Raw genomic sequence first — 18,293 nt, forward strand, 5'->3', positions numbered from 1 at the left:
AATGGTAGTGCAGTTTGGCAACAGGAGTTTAGGAGTTTTAGGAGTTCGGACGAGTTGCAGTTGTTGTTTGATTTATAATAGGTCTGGCTTTGGTGTTTTTTTGTCAAGGTGAATTTTTGTTGGATTTTTGGCATGATGGTTGGCAGTGTGTCGGGTAGTGTTACAGCTTTGTCTTTATTCCCAGTTTTGGTCTTAATCTTTGGTTTGGGGTTCTAAGTTTGCAAATCGGAGGATTTTAGTGTTATCAGATAAGAATCTGGTGTTCTCCATTAATACTATGTCAGCTTGGTGTTGTTGGGGAATTAAGATTTTGAGGCATTTAGTTTTATCTTGCCTTAAGCATAACATTTGGGTTAAAGCGCGGTTTGAGTCAGGTAGGAGTAATGAGTTGAGTAATGCTCTTTCTCAGCAGGATCAAGAGGATCTTCTTTGTATTACCCCAAAGGCGATTCCTCTTGGAAGTCTTTGCCCGGAGAATTTTTGGAGTGTAGTGGTGGATTAATCCCTTCGGTCATTAAGAGGTCGGTGGCTGATTCAACATGGGCCAGATATTCGGCCGCATGGTTAGAATGGCAGAATTTTTGTGCTCTATGCAAAGCTGATTGTTTTCAGGGCAATGTGAGATTGGCGCTCGGTTTTTTGGAATTTTTGTCAAGAAGAATTTAGCTGTAGGGTCGGTCTCTAATATTTTTTCGGGTGTATCATTTTTTTTTAAGCTACACTGTTTTTTGTCATTTAAAAAGTTTTTTCCCAGTTCAACAGGCATTGCAAGGTCTGAATATGTGGATGCCGGATAACCGTAGGCATATTTTAGTTGACTTATTAATGGTATTGTGGTATACGTTGCCATCTGTTTTAATGTTTGAGTCAACGTTTTTTAGAGTGGCGTTTGTGTTAGTGTATTTTGGAGCTTTTAGAATTAGCGAATTAGTTTCTGTGAGTAGGACCAGGTTGTGAGGCTTGAAGTTTTCAGATGTTTATGTTAATAATAAATCGTAGGTCATTTTTATTAGGAGGTCAAAGTCCGACCAAGAGAGCTTTGGGACACAGGTCTGCATTAGGTTAGGATAAAGCATTCGGTTGTCTGTCCCATATCCAACGTCGACAATTGGCTGAAAATTAGACCTTCATCTGATGGAGGAGTTCCTGCTCCATCAGGATGAAATTACTTTAACTGTTTTTCAATTCTGTTTTTAAAAAGTGCTTGCGTAAGCTGAACTTGGGGCATCTCAGGTTATCCTTCCATTCATTTCATATAGGGGGCAGCTAGAAGGGGGTTACCAGCAAGCAAAATCATGGGTATTGGTAGATGGGTGATCCAAGCGTTATAGAATTTATGTCCGTCCAAACTTTTTAGTGTAAATGTTCATCATATTTCTTTTTATTTCAGGTTCCATTGTCATTTGGGTAGTGGGACATTCTTAAATTTTTTTGGGCCAAGAGAAGAGCGGCAGGAAGGTGTTTATGGAGACAATTTAGCTATCAATCTGGAACATTTTAACATATTATGGTATAGTGTTTGAGGAATGAGATGGGATGGATTGATGCAAGAAATGTCTTGTTTAAAAACTCTGTGGCCCTCTCCTAATTTGATCATTTTGCATTTGGGTGAGAATGAGATTGGGAAAGTGAAGACTTTGGATTTAAATGCAGCTATGCGAAGGGATTTATCAATCATTTAGACTTGGTTTCCTCAAGCGGATTTGATCTTTTCCGAAGTCGTTCCCTGCTTACAGTGGAATTGTGGTAGGTTGAGGTTTAGGGAGCAAATTCAAAAAAGGTAAAACCGCGCTATGGAAAAATGTTTACCAATTTTGAATGGGTCGACATACAGACCTGTTGTGGACCTTGAAGGGTATAGAGCGGTTTTTACAGGGAAGATTTAGTCCATCTTTCAAATGTTTGTTTAGACATTTTCAATTTGGGACTTCAAAATTGCCTTGAAAAATGGCTGTGATGTTTATTAGTGGGGTGAGCCAAGGCCTGTTAGTCCTTGGTGTTTGGGAAAAGTCGTCAACTTTGCTGGCGGACTGGTTTATGGACTGTGGTTATGGATTGATTAATAAAGATTTGGTTTATTTACTGGTTATTGAGAATTTTTAATAAGTTATTTAACCTTTAATAAATGTCACAGCCATTTAGTACCATCAAAATTATTTGAGTGTCGTGTCTGTTTATTTTTTATGTGAGTATATATATTTATATATAGGCCTTGTGTTATCATGTCTTCTCTGTGTAAGGGTTTGGTAATTTCGAGTGCTCCAAACATATAAATTGTAGAAATGAGACTTCACTGTAGATTTAGTTAGAAGTTACTCAGGGTATGTGCGCACGTTGCTTTTTACCTGCTTTTTTGCTGCTTTTTCTTCTGCGCTGTTTAATGCCAAAATGGATGTGTTCTTCTATTCAAGCAAAGTCTATGGGAATTTGGGTTTCTTGTTCACACTATGTTGTTCAAAATGCTGCCTTTTTGAGGCAGAACTTTGGTCAAAAACTCAGCTTTTCAAAGAAGCAACATGTCAATTGTTTTTGCCATTTGGGTTTTGCACTGCAAAGCTGAGTTTTTGACCAAAGTTCTGCCACAAAAAGGCAGCATTTTGAACAACATAGTGTGAACAAGAAACCCAAATTCCCATAGACTTTGCTTGAATAGAAGAACACATCCATTTTGGCATTAAACAGCGCAGAAGAAAAAGCAGCAAAAAAGCGGGTAAAAAGCAGGTAAAAAGCAACGTGCGCACATACCCGATAGAAAATGCCTTACAATGTAGACATGTACTTGTATTCTGTATTTCATCATCACATTTTGTAGCATTTTACAACGAACGTGTAATCTCTCTAAATCTGATTTTTTATATTTTTTTTCTTCTATAGACACTTTACCTCTGGGTTGGAAGGAATTGTGACACTAATTTTTTGAAGGATGTTCTAGGGTTTCCTAACTATGCATCAGTGCCGCAAAAAATGGTAAGTACAAGTATGCATATATTTTTGGTCATTTTACCATCGCTGTTGAAATGCGATTGCAGTCAAAATCCTAAAACCACAAGTAATCTGCATGGCAGCTTATTTTTTTAAATAATCTTTCCTCCTCTGCCTGTAGTTGCACAACACTCATTACTTTCATTTGGTCCGGCGATCACTTGATTGCTGGAAGAGCAGTATTAGATCCAGCACAGAACTACCAGTTAATTTTGTTTTTACAGACCTTGGGGAGTCTTCTGTTTTAATTACAATGGTTTTGATGGGTAAACTATAACATTGCTACAGATAAGAAATAAGTATAGAGGCATATTGGCAACAGAATGTGCAGCACACATTTTTTATCTAATCCCATATACTTAATTAATATGGATTTTTAATCCTCCCTGTAGTCTTGAAACATTTAATTTCCCGAGCCGTGATAAACATTAATGGTATAAGAATCATTAACCCGTTAAAGCAATATCTCTACTTTTATAAGTGATATCGCTAGTGTAGCTATCACTAGTTGATTGTTGAATATTCGTCTGAAAAGATCCCATACGATTTATAAAGAGTTTGAAGTGCATAATTTACCGTGGGTTTTTTTAAATTATTTTTGGTGGGGGGGTTGTTATGACCCCATCAATTTTCAGCAATAAAAATAAGTAGTAACTTCTTTCTGGTGGTATAGGGTGGGTGTTAACAGCTTTTCTCATGGTCTTGGGTTGTAAAAGAATTATGGTCTGTGTCCCAGGCAACCTAAACCAGTGGAGAGGTAAATACATCTCAGGATGGAGGCATGAGAATTAATGTGCTTGTCAGCTGCCATCACGCTCATCCTCGTGTCTCCATCCTGGACCATAAGCGACCATTTGATAAAGACCCGGGAGGGTCGAAACGTCAGTGCAAGACATGTCGCTCACAGTGTTCTTCTTTATCACTTGTATGAAAAATTGAAAAATAAATGCTTTTTCTTCTGCATCAAGCTACTTGAGAGTGCGGTGAATTTTTTATTGTTGTGACTTAGGGTAATCCCCTATTTTCTCGTGCACCTCTATCCTCCTTTTACTGAGTGCAGGGCAGTTTGTTTGTTTGATGCAGGTGTTTTCTTTTGCAGACCCAGCTTCCAGAGTTGGACACCGTGGCATCTGAAAGAACAAGAAATTTTATATCATGGCTTACGCAAGACAGTCCTTTAAACCCTGTTTTGTATGTACTAAAGTGAGTATGTGTTTTGAGGAGATTTTTTTTACTATTCTTTTCCATGAAATACCAGTTTTGCAACATCTATTTTTTAGATCTGTTTTGTGCAGTTCCTCTGTTATTCCTTCTAGAAAAGGATGGATAAATTGAAAGCTGCTTGTTACCATTCTTCTTGACAAAAAGGTGTTTCTTTGTCGCTCCATTGGGAGACCCAGACAATTGGGTGTATAGCTTCTGCCTCCGGAGGCCACACAAAGTATTACACTTTAAAAAGTGTAACCCCTCCCCTCTGCCTATACACCCTCCCGTGCATCACGGGCTCCTCAGTTTTAAGCTTTGTGTGGAAGGAGGCACACATCCACTCATGCTCCCATTTTAGTCAGCAGCAGCTGCTGATTTTATCGGTTGGAAGAAAAGAGGGCCCCCGGCATGCTCCCTTCTCACCCCACTAAGTCGGCGGTGCTGTTAAGGTTGAGGTACCCATTGCAGGTACAGAGGCTGGAGCCACATGCCGTTTTCCTTCACCATCCCTTAGAGGCTCTGGGAGAAGTGGGATCCTAACCGGTCATCCATTCACTGGGACCGGGCTCCCTCCGCAGCCCCTGTGGGAATCTGCCGGACAGGAGACTTTGTATCATCAGGGACAGGGCCCTGCAACCAAAGGTACTCTGTGTCCCCATGGGGACGGTGCATGGAGCGCTTGTTTCACAGACGCTGCAGCTGCTGCTGGTTTTGTGACGACCGGGACTTCCGCGCCGACCGCGCCTGTTTGTCGGCCGCGGTATTAAATTTAGTCCCCGGCTTCATGCGGCCTAGTACCATAACTCCCGCCCCCGGGCCTGCCAGTCAGGGGTAAGGGCGGGACGGTCGACCTGACGTCGGCAGTGACGGCTGGAGCATACTTTAGGTTTCCTCCCCCCCCCCTCACTGATCACTGTGGGGCACCAGATTCCCGCACTTTACTAGTCGCCGCCCACGGCTCCCTCCTCCCCTGAGAGCTCCGGCAGACATTTTTACAACACATTCTGCCGGTGGAGGATTTCAGGAACGAGCTCTGCAGCTCTGGGAGGCCCAAGGCAGGGAATCTGGTAAACACACACCGCTTTGGGCGGTCGGTAAGCCACACCGGTCACCCGGTGCTGGTCCCCCTAGGGTGCCGAAGTGTTATATATATATATATATATATATATATATATATATATATATATATATATATATATATATATATATATATATATATATATATATATATATATAATTTTCTCTGTTCGGCCGAGTTGTTTTGCTTTTGGCTATATACCCTCAGTGATCACTCTCCTAGGAGACAACAGCATGTCGTCCACAAGGAGCAAGGGCGCTAAGGCAAAGGGTTATTTTGCAACCTGTACCTCTTGTGCGGCTATGTTACCTGCAGGTTCCACCTACCCTCACTGTGAGCAATGCTCGGCCCCTGTTGCATTCGCTCAGCCGGAGCCTCGGGCACTAGTGGGACCCTCGGCTCAGGCAGAACCGCCTGCTTCCCCTGTCCAGGTGGCAGGGACAGAGTTTGCAGTTTTTGCTGAGAAACTCTCTGAGTCGCTTTCACAATCCATGGCTCAGTCTATGGACAAATGGTCTTCTAAGCTACTAGAAGCCTTGCAGTCCAGATCGGTCCTTACACAGGCCCCGGGCACTGTTGGATCATCGCCTCCAGGCCCCTCTCGGTCTGCGCTGCAGCGTGCTCCCGGGGTGGCCCTTAGGTCTCACGTGGAGGACTCCGGCACGGACCACAGTCCCAGACCGGCTAAGCGGGCTCGCTGGGAATCTTCCCCGACTTCCTCACGCTGCTCGGGGTCTCAGCTTGAGGACTCTCTGGAGGATGAGGCGGATGTCGCAGCTCAGGGCTCTGACCCTGACGTTGCTCTCAATCTTGATACACCTGAAGGGGACGCCATAGTAAATGACCTTATAGCGTCCATCAACCAGGTGCTAGATCTTTCTCCCCCAACTCCACCTATAGAGGAGTCGGCTTCGCAGCAGGAGAAACACCAGTTTAGGTTTCCCAAACGTACACGGAGTGCGTTTTTCGATCACTCTAACTTCAGAGATGTTGTCCAGAAGCACAGAGCATTTCCGGACAAGCGCTTTACTAAGCGCCTTAATGACACACGTTACCCCTTCCCCTCTGACGTAGTTAAGGGTTGGGCTCAATGTCCCAAGGTGGATCCTCCAGTCTCTAGACTGGCGGCTAGATCTGTAGTATCATTTGCAGATGGCTCATCGCTCAAGGATGCCACTGACAGGCAGATAGAGCTCCTGGTGAAATCCATCTATGAAGCCACAGGCGCGTCTTTTGCCCCGGCCTTTGCAGCCGTGTGGGCACTCCAAGCTATCTCAGCTTGTCTGTCTGAGATTAATGCGGTCACACGTACCTCTGCTCCGCAAGTTGCGTCTTTGACTTCTCAGGCGTCGGCTTTTTCGTCCTACGCCATGAACGCCGTCCTGGACTCTGCTAGCCGTACAGCGGTAGCATCCGCTAATTCGGTGGCAGTCCGCAGGGCCATGTGGCTACGCGAATGGAAGGCAGACTCTGCTTCCAAGAAGTTCTTAACCGGTTTGCCGTTTTCTGGCGACCGATTGTTTGGCGAGCGATTGGATGAAATTATTAAGGAATCCAAGGGAAAGGACTCATCCTTACCCCAGTCCAAACCGAAGAGACCTCAGCAACGGAAAATACAATCGAGGTTTCGGTCCTTTCGGCCCTCAGCCAAGTCCCAATCCTCCTCGTCCAACAGGCCAGAGAAGGGCCAGAGGAACTCTTATGCGTGGCGGTCTAAGTCACGTCCCCAAAAAACCGCCGGAGGCACTGCCTCCAAGGCGGCCTCCTCATGACTTTCGGCCTCCCCAAACCGCATCCTCGGTCGGTGGCAGGCTCTCCCGCTTTTGCGACGCCTGGTGGCCACATGTCCAAGACCGATGGGTGAGAGACATTCTGTCTCACGGTTACAGGATAGAGTTCAGCTCTCGTCCTCCGACTCGTTTCTTCAGAACATCTCCGCCCCCCGAGCGAGCCGATGCACTTTTTCAGGCGGTGGACGCTCTGAAGACAGAAGGAGTTGTGATCCCCGTTCCCCTTCAGGAACGTGGTCGCGGTTTTTACTCCAACTTGTTCGTGGTGCCAAAAAAGGACGGATCATTCCGTCCTGTTCTGGATCTCAAACTGCTCAACAGACACGTGAGAACCAGACTGTTTCGGATGGAATCTCTCCGCTCGGTCATCGCTTCGATGTCACAAGGAGACTTCCTAGCATCAATCGACATCAAGGATGCTTATCTTCATGTGCCGATCGCACCCGAGCATCAACGCTTCCTGCATTTCGCCATCGGGGACGAACACCTTCAGTTCGTGGCACTGCCTTTCGGCCTGGCGACAGCCCCACGGGTCTTCACCAAGGTCATGGCATCCGTTGTGGCGGTCCTACACTCTCAGGGCCACTCGGTGATCCCTTACTTAGACGATCTCCTAGTCAGGACACCCTCCCGGGTGGCGTGTCAACACAGCCTGACCGTCGCTCTGGAGACTCTCCAGCGGTTCGGGTGGATCATCAATTTCCCAAAGTCCAAGTTGACACCGACCCAATCACTGACTTACCTCGGGATGGAGTTTCATACTCTCTCAGCGATAGTCAAGCTACCGCTGGACAAACAGCTTTCGCTGCAGACAGGGGTGCAATCTCTTCTTCGGGGCCAGTCACACCCCTTGAGGCGCCTCATGCACTTCCTGGGGAAGATGGTGGCAGCAATGGAGGCAGTCCCCTTCGCGCAGTTTCATCTGCGCCCACTCCAATGGGACATTCTCCGCAAATGGGACAGGAGGTCGACGTCCCTAGACAGGAACGTCTCTCTTTCCCTTGCAGCCAAAACCTCTCTTCAGTGGTGGCTTCTTCCCACTTCTCTGTCGCAGGGAAAATCCTTCCTGCCCCCATCCTGGGCTGTGGTCACGACGGACGCGAGTCTGTCAGGGTGGGGAGCGGTTTTTCTCCACCACAGGGCTCAGGGAACCTGGACTCCGACAGAGTCCTCACTTCAGATCAATGTTCTGGAGATAAGGGCAGTGTATCTAGCCCTAAAGGCGTTCCATCGGTGGCTGGAGGGCAGGCAGATCCGCATACAGTCGGACAACGCCACGGCGGTCGCGTACATCAACCACCAGGGCGGCACGCGCAGCCGTCAAGCCTTCCAGGAAGTCCGGCGGATTCTGCTGTGGGCGGAGGACACAGCCTCCACCATCTCCGCAGTTCACATCCCGGGCGTAGAAAACTGGGAAGCAGACTTTCTCAGTCGCCAGGGCATGGACGCGGGGGAATGGTCTCTTCACCCAGACGTGTTTCGAGAGATCTGTCGCCGCTGGGGAACGCCGGACGTCGATCTCATGGCGTCACGGCACAACAACAAAGTCCCGGCATTCATGGCACGGTCTCAAGATCACAGAGCTCTGGCGGCGGACGCATTAGTTCAGGATTGGTCGCAGTTTCGACTGCCTTATGTATTTCCCCCTCTGGCGATGCTGCCCAGAGTGCTGCGCAAAATCAGGTCCGACTGTCGTCGCGCCATTCTCGACGCTCCAGATTGGCCGAGGCGGTCGTGGTACCCGGATCTTGGCATCTCACGGTGGGTCAACCGTGGGCGCTCCCAGACCGCCCAGACTTGCTGTCACAAGGGCCGTTTTTCCATCTGAATTCTGTGGCCCTCAACCTGACTGCGTGGCCATTGAGTCCTGGCTCCTAGCGTCTTCAGGGTTATCTCAAGATGTCATTGCCACCATGAGACAGGCCAGGAAACCAACGTCCGCCAAGATCTATCACAGGTCTTGGAGGATCTTCTTATCCTGGTGCTCTGGTAATGGTTTTGCTCCCTGGCCTTTTGCCTTACCCACTTTTCTTTCATTCCTTCAATCCGGAATGGACAAGGGTTTGTCTCTCGGCTCTCTCAAGGGACAAGTATCGGCGCTATCCGTATTTTTTCAAAAGCGTCTAGCCAGGCTTCCGCAGGTCCGCACGTTTCTGCAGGGAGTTTGCCACATAGTCCCACCTTACAAGCGTCCGCTGGAACCCTGGGACCTTAACAGGGTGCTAACGGCTCTTCAGAAACCACCTTTCGAGCCGCTGCGGGATGTCTCTTTATCACGTCTTTCGCAGAAGGTGGCATTTCTAGTGGCAGTTACATCGCTCCGTAGAGTGTCGGAGCTGGCAGCGCTGTCATGCAAAGCCCCCTTCCTGGTTTTTCACCAGGATAAGGTGGTTCTGCGTCCTGTCCCGGAATTTCTCCCTAAGGTGGTATCTCCTTTTCATCTCAATCAGGATATCTCCTTACCTTCATTTTACCCTAATCCAGTTCACCAATGTGAAAAGGATTTGCACTCATTAGATCTGGTGAGAGCACTCCGGTTCTACGTGTCTCGCACGGCGCCCCTGTGCCGTTCTGATGCGCTCTTTGTCCTTGTCGCTGGCCAGCGTAAGGGTTTGCAGGCTTCCAAGTCAACCTTGGCTCGGTGGATCAAGGAACCGATTCTTGAAGCCTACCGTTCTTCTGGGCTTCCGCTTCCTTTGGGGCTGAAAGCCCATTCTACCAGAGCCGTGGGTGCGTCCTGGGCATTGCGGCACCGGGCTACGGCTCAGCAGGTGTGTCAGGCAGCTACCTGGTCTAGTCTGCACACTTTCACGAAACACTATCAGGTGCATACCTATGCTTCGGCAGACGCCAGTCTAGGTAGGCGAGTCCTTCAGGCGGCGGTTGCCCACCTGTAAGAGTACCCACCCAGGGACTGCTTTTGGACGTCCCAATTGTCTGGGTCTCCCAATGGAGCGACAAAGAAGAAGGGAATTTTGTTTACTTACCGTAAATTCCTTTTCTTCTAGCTCCTATTGGGAGACCCAGCACCCGCCCCTGTTCCCTTCGGGCTGTTTGTTCTTTTGTGTACACATGTTGTTCATGTTGAATCGTTTCTTTTGGTTCATGGTTTTCAGTTCTCCGAACATCCTTCGGATTGAATTTACCTTAGACCAATTTATAAGTTTCCTCCTTCCTGCTTTTGCACCAAAACTGAGGAGCCCGTGATGCACGGGAGGGTGTATAGGCAGAGGGGAGGGGTTACACTTTTTAAAGTGTAATACTTTGTGTGGCCTCCGGAGGCAGAAGCTGTACACCCAATTGTCTGGGTCTCCCAATAGGAGCTAGAAGAAAAGGAATTTACGGTAAGTAAACAAAATTCCCTTCTTCTAAGTGTATGTATATACATATATAAAGAGAGTAAAGCTGGGTTTACACACTGCAACATCTCAAACGACATCACTGTAACGTCACCGGTTTTGTGACGCAATAGCGATGTTGTTTGCGATGTTGCAGTGTGTGAAACCTATCAGCGACCCGGCCCCTGCTGTGAAGTTGTAATCGTTACAAATCGTTCAGGACCATTCCTAGGTCCTTTGTTTCCCGCTGTGCAGCATGAAGTTTCAGTGTGTGAAGACTTTGCAGCGACTTTGTTAGCAACTTCCCTTTCAAAAGGCTGCTTATCAACGTCCCCAAACAACCAGCTAGGTCGCTCTGCAGGTCCGGATCGCTGTTGAGTTGTTGGCCAGGTTTGCCTGTTTGAACGCTCACCAGAGACTTAGCAGAGACTTAGGGAGGTCGCTATTGCGTCACCAAACCGGTGACGTTACAGCGATGTCCTTTGCGATGTTGCAGTGTGTAAACCCAGCTTAAGCCATGATTGGACAGTGTAAGATTGGTAGACACTCACACACTGGTGAGTTTTTAGCAATGCTCCAAATTGCCTGAGACAGATAACAATAACAGCTAACACCTACCTATATACACAGCATCTACAATTCACAATAGGTGATGTTACAGCTGACCTTCCCCCCCCCCCACCCCCACCCCCCCGCTATTCATTGCTGCTAATGTACATGTGGAAACAACCGGAAGCTAGGAGTTTAAAAACTGCAAGATTGTGAAATGGGATGAATGTCTAAAATGTTTAAATATATATTTAAAGTGATTCTTACAACGGGATTTCACCCCTTTAAACTATTTGTATGCTCATTTAACACTTTCAAATACATGTACAGCAATATCTCTACATGGCCAGTCCATTCATCTGTTGCTGAGAAATCGGTGTTTGAATCGATATGCAAATGAGGCACAAAGACTATGATGGATCTAAAGCCTCTGTCACTCCAGCCCTATTCCTTGCCCAGAGCCACCTCTTCTGTTTGACACACGGCTCATTGCCTTAAGTCACACCAGCATAAAGGCTGCCAGTCAAGCAAGAGGAGGCGGGAATAGAGTGACACAGGCTTCACTTCTACAGCCGATTTTGCATATAACTTTAAACACTGAATTTCCAGTAGCAGAGGGACGGACTGGCCATGTAAAGGTGTTGCTGGACTTCTCTTTGAAAGAGCTGCTTGCCCATATAAATAGTTTGGTGGGTGAAATTCTGGTGACAGACTCCCTTGTACACATAAATCGGATTTAAACTATAGGTAATTTTTTAATAATGCATTCCGTTTAATGAATGTGGCACATCTTTCATCTGGCATGCGCCACCTAACGAAATATACTCCAATCAGAGACTTGGGCACTTTGTCATAACGCACACCATTTTTTTGGGGGCGTAAATTATGGTGATTTTGAGCCATGACCACCATGGCTAAGCTTCCCTTACTTTTAAAAAATATATATTGGAACTGACTGTGACTACAAATTGCGCAAAAATGTTGTGACACTTGAGAATTGTGTTTGAAACTTTAGTGATAAATTGGAACTTCTTTCGATTTTGTCACATCTCCCAAATCCAGAATCTTACCACTCTTGAGGATGTGAGATCCTCAGAAATGTATGTCCTAAGTCTAGTAGCAAGTATGATGAATTAATTTATGTATGCATTATGTGGGAATAGTTTTCTTGGATACGCTAAAGTTTGTTTTAATAAATGAGTTCTATCACTTGAGCCTTCTACAAAATGTTAATGTTGGGTGAATAGAAAGTAATTTAATACTTGCCTTGTTCTGCTTTATAGAAATAATTCATCTTTGTCATTTCAGGGACGACAGTGCTGGAAAGACTGAATTTTTCCAACACTTAATTGAAGACCGTTCAGAGGCGTCTTTCTCCTACTATGAATTTTTACTTCACATACAACAACAAATATGCAAGTGACAAGGATTTGCAGAGCAGCCCTCATCTTGAAAAATGGCTCCACTCAATACCGAGTCCCTGCCTTTGGTGTACATCAATCCTTTCAATAGGCCACACCAAAGTCTTTTTTTTTTTGTTTTTTCTACAATTTCAAAGCCTTTCAGAATGGGCATCATTCTGCGGCTTACATTTTAGATTTATGTATGTCGCGTTGTGTGCCATTTTGGTGCGGTGTTTCTTTTGTGTGATGTTGTGAATGACTACATTTTTCCCCTCAATGATTGCAACTGTTTTTTCCCCTAAATTTACTCTTCCTGATATGAAGAGAAGCCAAAGACCAGTGATACAGTGTTTACTAATCTTGAAGAAACGTCTATGATCTTTTGGCATTCTTGACCGGGAAGATATGACCTTGCGTGTGTGACTATAGAGCTATACTATATTATGTATATAGGAAGGCATTTGTAAAGTGTAAAAATGTAACTAAACAAATGACTTTGTGAAATCTTGATGAATGTAGATCCTTCTACAGATAAATTTATCCCAGATATATATATATATATATATATTAAAAAAATCTTTTCTGGTAAAATAACTCTGGATTTATTTATGACTGATACATTAATTAAACATATTTTGCTTGACCATGTGTTTTCTACTTATGCAAGTAATATCTATTTTAAAGACCAACAATTAAAGTTTTAGACCCTTTATTGTAAATGTAATTATACCATTTTTTTTCTGTGAATACTATAAGTAAACTTTTCGATCTACAACTTGACTTGCGTGTTACTAGCATGCCCACTTCAATAAAGTACACCTCAAGAAATACTCTCCTGCCCAATAAATTTAGGCATTGAGAGATACAACTGCACACTTAGTTGGCCTCCTGTGGTTCCACTGCTCCTGGTGGATCGTGCGAAATATATTCTCTAAGACTGCTTTCACACATCTGGTTTTCGCCGTCAGGCACAATCCGGCGCTTTGCAGAAAAAACTGTTCCGGCGTCTGCTGCAGCCGGTTCCGTTTTTTTCCTCATAGACTTGCATTAGCGCCGGATTTTGCCGCATGGCTCTGCGTTCTATCCATTTTTTGCCAGCTCCGGCAAAATGTCCTTGTCCGGCGGCCAGAAAGAATGCAGAATGTAAAGTTTTTTGTCTCCGGCAAAAAAACGCATTGCGTCTGATCCATCCGGGGTGTTTTACACTGGAAGCCTCTGGGTGCCGTTTTCTTTTACTGAGTGCTTTAATTTGGCTCTATTTGGAAAGATATATAAAGCCCTTCACTCCTCAATCTCCAGACTGCCTGCCTACCTACCAAGAGGTCCTGCTTGCCTGCCTGACACCCAGGAGGGTCCTGCCTGCCTGCCTTCCTGCCTGTCTGACAGCTAGGAGGGTCTTGCCTGCCTGCCACCCAAGGAGGGTCTTGCCTGCCTGCCACCCAAGGAGGGTCTTGCCTGCCTGCCACCCAAGGAGGGTCTTGCCTGCCTGCCACCCAAGGAGGGTCTTGCCTGCCTGCCACCCAAGGAGGGTCTTGCCTGCCTGCCACCCAAGGAGGGTCTTGCCTGCCTGCCACCCAAGGAGGGTCTTGCCTGCCTGCCACCCAAGGAGGGTCTTGCCTGCCTGCCACCCAAGGAGGGTCTTGCCTGCCTGCCACCCAAGGAGGGTCTTGCCTGCCTGCCACTCAAGGAGGGTCTTGCCTGCCTGCCACTCAAGGAGGGTCTTGCCTGCCTGCCACTCAAGGAGGGTCTTGCCTGCCTGCCACTCAAGGAGGGTCTTGCCTGCCTGCCACTCAAGGAGGGTCTTGCCTGCCTGACACTCAAGGAGGGTCTTGCCTGCCTGCCACTCAAGGAGGGTCTTGCCTGCCTGCCACTCAAGGAGGGTCTTGCCTGCCTGCCACCAAAGGAGGGTCTTGCCTGCCTTGCCTGATTTAAAAAAAAATTAAAATGTTCCAAAACCTTTGCATCTGTTGTGTAATTTCACCAAGGTAACTTTTTACATTGTTGGGTTATGTCTCACAGGAAAGCACCTGTGGTACTTTGTGGTTGTTTTTAAAAGGTTTTAGGGCTTTAATGTGGGAAAAAAGTGTATTTACTGTGCAATGGTGTCTGTGATAGGTACAATCGTGTGTATTTCTTGCAGAAAGTTGCCTAGGCCAGCTCTAATGGCCAGCACAGCAAGCACAAGCAGCTCAAACTGTCTTCTTCTGAGAGCCCTCCTTCACGTCCTCAGCGAACTGAGGGGTTTTTTTTAACATCTTTTTTTAAAAATCAAACCTAATGCATTAATTATTGTTTAACAGGAAGCTGAAGCATCAGAGGTGCTTCCAGAAAGGGACGAACGGGGTGGAGAAATACACTCTGCACGCCCGCTCCGGGTATGTTTCTTTTACATGCATCGCAGAAACATCATCACAGTACACCCAACACATCCAATCAATAATGTTTGGTTTTGTTTTTTTTGTTTATTTTTAGACTTCCCGTTCTAGGGCTCAAGCTAGAGGCCCTCTAAGCGCCTCCCAGTGTCGTCTGCGTGAGCGGCGGTCAGCAGAGAGTACGTTTTTGTTTTTTTTTTGTTTGTTTTTTTTAAAACTTTCTACTCCATGTTGATGATTTGAGTGTAATGATTTTTGTTTTTGTCTTTTTCAACAGGGTTCACAGCAGGATCCCGATTCGGACGATGAGGAGGCTGGATGTATAGACAGACTTCCTCATCGATGAAGTTCGAGAGTGGGAGCCTCTGTGGAACATGGGGGACTGCTGCCACACAGATGCAGTTGTTATCCGTCGGATCTGGGAGGAAGTAATGCCATGCAGTGGTAGAAGATTAGCAGGACCTTGATGCTCAGGCACAGAATCAAGGGCATAAGTATTCACAGTTCATTAGGTTATGTTGCAGGATGTAATGTGTTGTATACCTAATTTGTGCTTTTACTTTCCAGGGCAAAAAGTTCAGAAGCGGTGGCGGTCAATACGGGATCGCTTCAAGAAGGAGTTCAATAAAGAGATGCAGGCCCAGAGTGGATCCGGAAGACACATATCAAAGTGAAAATATGCAAGGGCTCTATCGTTCCTCTGGACAACTATGGTGTGCAGAAGGTAAATATTCCCCACAACATGTACTAAGTAAAACTGTTTACATGTGTAACCTTTTTTGGGTTTCAGCCAGGGCCAAGAAATAGCAATATAATAACGACAATTTTTTTTTTCTTTCTACCACAGCACCGTCTGCAGCACTCGGGAGCAAGAGTCGAACCCTTCTGGAGCGATCCCACAGGAGTCTGCCTCTGGGGAACACTTGGACAGACCCGACCCATCTGCACCTTCTTTGCCTTCCCTCACATCTGGTCCCTCGGTCCCATCCACCAGCGCTGGTGCATCTGGTCAGACTTCATTACATGAAGTTGCTGGTGACTAGGTAGCTTTTCCCCTACCCCACCCCTCTGACACTGCTGCCCTCAGTAGAACACCTTTGGGTTCTTGGCGGCATCACCAGAGGGGTCAGGATAGGAGCTATGCGCCCGAGTTCTTGCATCTAAATGCAGCCATTCAGATCACACTCAAACTGCTGTCTGAACAAACGAGTGCTGGTTTTGGCCTCATGCAGAACAGTATGCACGAGTTGATGCATTTAGATGCAAGTAAGTCGCCAAATTATTGTTTTTTCCAGGCAGTACTCACGCGCATGGAAAAACTTTCTCCTGACCAGCAGATGCATGTAATGCAAGCCTGCTAGTTTGCTCTAGCACAGGTTAGCTCCCAACCCCCTTCACCCACCCCTGTTATACCTCCCACACCGGCCCCCCTCCAGCCACTGTAACTCCTCCCCCTCCTGTACAATACCAGCATCCGGCCCCGTAACAGTTCCCAATCACGCCATCTGTGCCTCCACTCCCTGCCCAATCTGTACTTTCTGCCCTACCTGTACTCCCTGCCCAGTACCACCAGTCTCCTTCCACACCCATCCTGCTGCAAGCCTCTTCTCCACCCACAACCTCTTCTGTCTCCCAATCCCTCCACTCCACCCCTCAATCCTTACCAAATCCCATCTCCTGTTTTTCCTCTTGGTTTCTCCACCACCACTTCACCTTTTCTTAGTTGTGTTTCTTCACCACCACGACCTTCCACCCTCCATACTCCCACTGTCCAAGTGTTCCCTTCTGACACCCCCAGCCCCTCCAGTAATATCTCCACCCCAAACTTTATGAATCTATAATTGTTATGTAATAAAAAAATCTTTGTTTAAATGCTTTATTGTGTTTCATTTATTAATTAACTTGGTAATCGTAAGGTTAAATAATTTTGGCAAAGGTAAAATACTTTGGGTATCAAGGTAAAATTTGGGTAAAAAGGTAAAAAAGTTTACAAGGTAAGGTACAAAACTGTTTTAACCACTCAGTGTAATCAGAAATATTACAAATGCAACAAGTTTGGTAGTATACATACAAAGATCAAATCATGTTATCCTGCCATTCAACTCGTCCTTGAGGTGACCTAAAGTAATCAGCAAATTGTCCCTCATTCTAGACACTACGATACTACTTCTAAAAGTAAGATTAGTAAAATCACTCAAAGTAGTTTGTTCAACATTCTCATCTATGGCAAGCTGTTCCTTAGAAATTACGAAATTGTGCAGGACCAAATACGCTTTAACCACCTTATCAACAGTTTCAGTCTGTAGGTTAATCGCGGTCAACAATACTCGCCATTTGGAGGACAGAATACAAAAAGCGCACTCCACTAGTCTTCGCGCTCGTAATCACCAATGGTTGAAGACTTTTTTTGTTGTCAAGCCACTGCTTGAGTATGGCTTTAGTAGGTGTTCAGACAGTTGGAAGGCTTAATCTCCAACAAACACAAATGGCATTGGTGGCTCAGAGGTGTGAGGAAGCGGTTGTGCTGTTAGAAAATTAAAGATGTTCCCATATAACTGACGCCCCATTGCTGACATTTTATAGACTTGGGAGTCATTTGAGCGGCCATAGGCACCTATATCAACCGCTACAAACTTGTACTGTGCAATGGCCATAAGCACGATGAAAAAAAACTTCTTATAGTTGAGATACTCAGACCCAGATGCAGCTGGCTTCACAATCCTGATATGTTTCCCGTCCACCGCACCCAAGCAATTGGGAAACTGACAGATCTCTTGGAAGTTGTTTGCAATCTCCAGCCAACTGTCCCTTGTGGGATGTGGGATAAATTCCTCCTCTAAACAGTCCCACAAGGTGCGGCAGGTATGTCTGACAATCTCAGCTATGGTTGAAATATCAAGCATAAACTGAAAGTGAAGGGAGGAAAGTGATTCTCCATTTGCAAGGAATCTGTAAAGGAAAGACAATAATAAGTAAAAAATACAAGCAACAACATTACAGTTTTAAAAGTCTTCTTTTAACAGGAGGAGAAACAATAAAAATGGCTTACCTAAGCGTCTCCAGCAAACGCTCCGCTGGTGTTATAGAGGCATGGCAGTACGTGTCACTCCTACAGATCTTGCCACCAACATAGCAACCAAAATGTCGAAGTTTTCCACTGTCATCCACACATAGCTGCAAAACGTTTCAGGGTTTCCTCTTAACTCCATATATAGAGTTGAATAAACCCCACGTGTCATTCTCTCGGCTGTGAGTGGATGTATCAAAAAGCACTGCCGGCGCTAACGCATGATGCGCTGTCACTCCTTTTCAAGCACAACCACTGCCAACCAATTAGCCTCGCAACTGAAGTCCACAGAGATCCTCATGATGTTTGCTAGCACAGCTTCCATTACTGCTTCTTTCTCCTCAAGCTGTCTAATGTGCTGTAAAAACACTGTATATATAGGTTTTCAGTAGACAATCAACGTTTTGGAACTGGTTTTATAAAAACTGATCCGGCAAAAAAAACGGATAAAACTGATGAAAAACCGGATGAGCCGGATCCGTTTTTTGCCGGATGCAGCGCATCAAGT

The 18,293-nt window shown here is 46.0% G+C and overlaps 1 protein-coding gene and 1 long non-coding RNA gene across 5 annotated transcripts in view; both read left to right on the top strand.

The window, feature by feature from the left end:
* Positions 1-12,908, top strand: part of SEC24B (SEC24 homolog B, COPII component) — a 153,133-nt gene extending 140,225 nt beyond the window's left edge. For all 3 annotated transcript variants that reach the window (XM_075349283.1, XM_075349292.1, XM_075349302.1), the window contains 3 exons: positions 2,875-2,967; positions 4,082-4,185; positions 12,252-12,908. In XM_075349283.1, coding sequence (XP_075205398.1) covers positions 2,875-2,967; positions 4,082-4,185; positions 12,252-12,366 — 312 coding nt within the window. In that variant the 3' untranslated portion in view covers positions 12,367-12,908. The remainder of the gene's footprint in view (positions 1-2,874; positions 2,968-4,081; positions 4,186-12,251) is intronic.
* A 549-nt stretch (positions 12,909-13,457) lies between these two features.
* LOC142291713 (uncharacterized) lies at positions 13,458-16,545 on the top strand. 2 transcript variants are annotated; one of them, XR_012750531.1, is made up of 4 exons: positions 13,458-14,721; positions 14,819-14,897; positions 14,996-15,442; positions 15,566-16,545. It is a non-coding gene; the product is annotated as an uncharacterized LOC142291713 (long non-coding RNA). The 2 variants fall into 2 exon arrangements; XR_012750530.1 differs by having other exon boundaries at positions 13,458-14,897.
* The last annotated feature ends 1,748 nt before the right edge of the window (positions 16,546-18,293 follow it).

Source organism: Anomaloglossus baeobatrachus, chromosome 1 (genome assembly GCF_048569485.1).
Source record: "Anomaloglossus baeobatrachus isolate aAnoBae1 chromosome 1, aAnoBae1.hap1, whole genome shotgun sequence".
Taxonomy (NCBI): Eukaryota; Metazoa; Chordata; class Amphibia; order Anura; family Aromobatidae; genus Anomaloglossus; species Anomaloglossus baeobatrachus.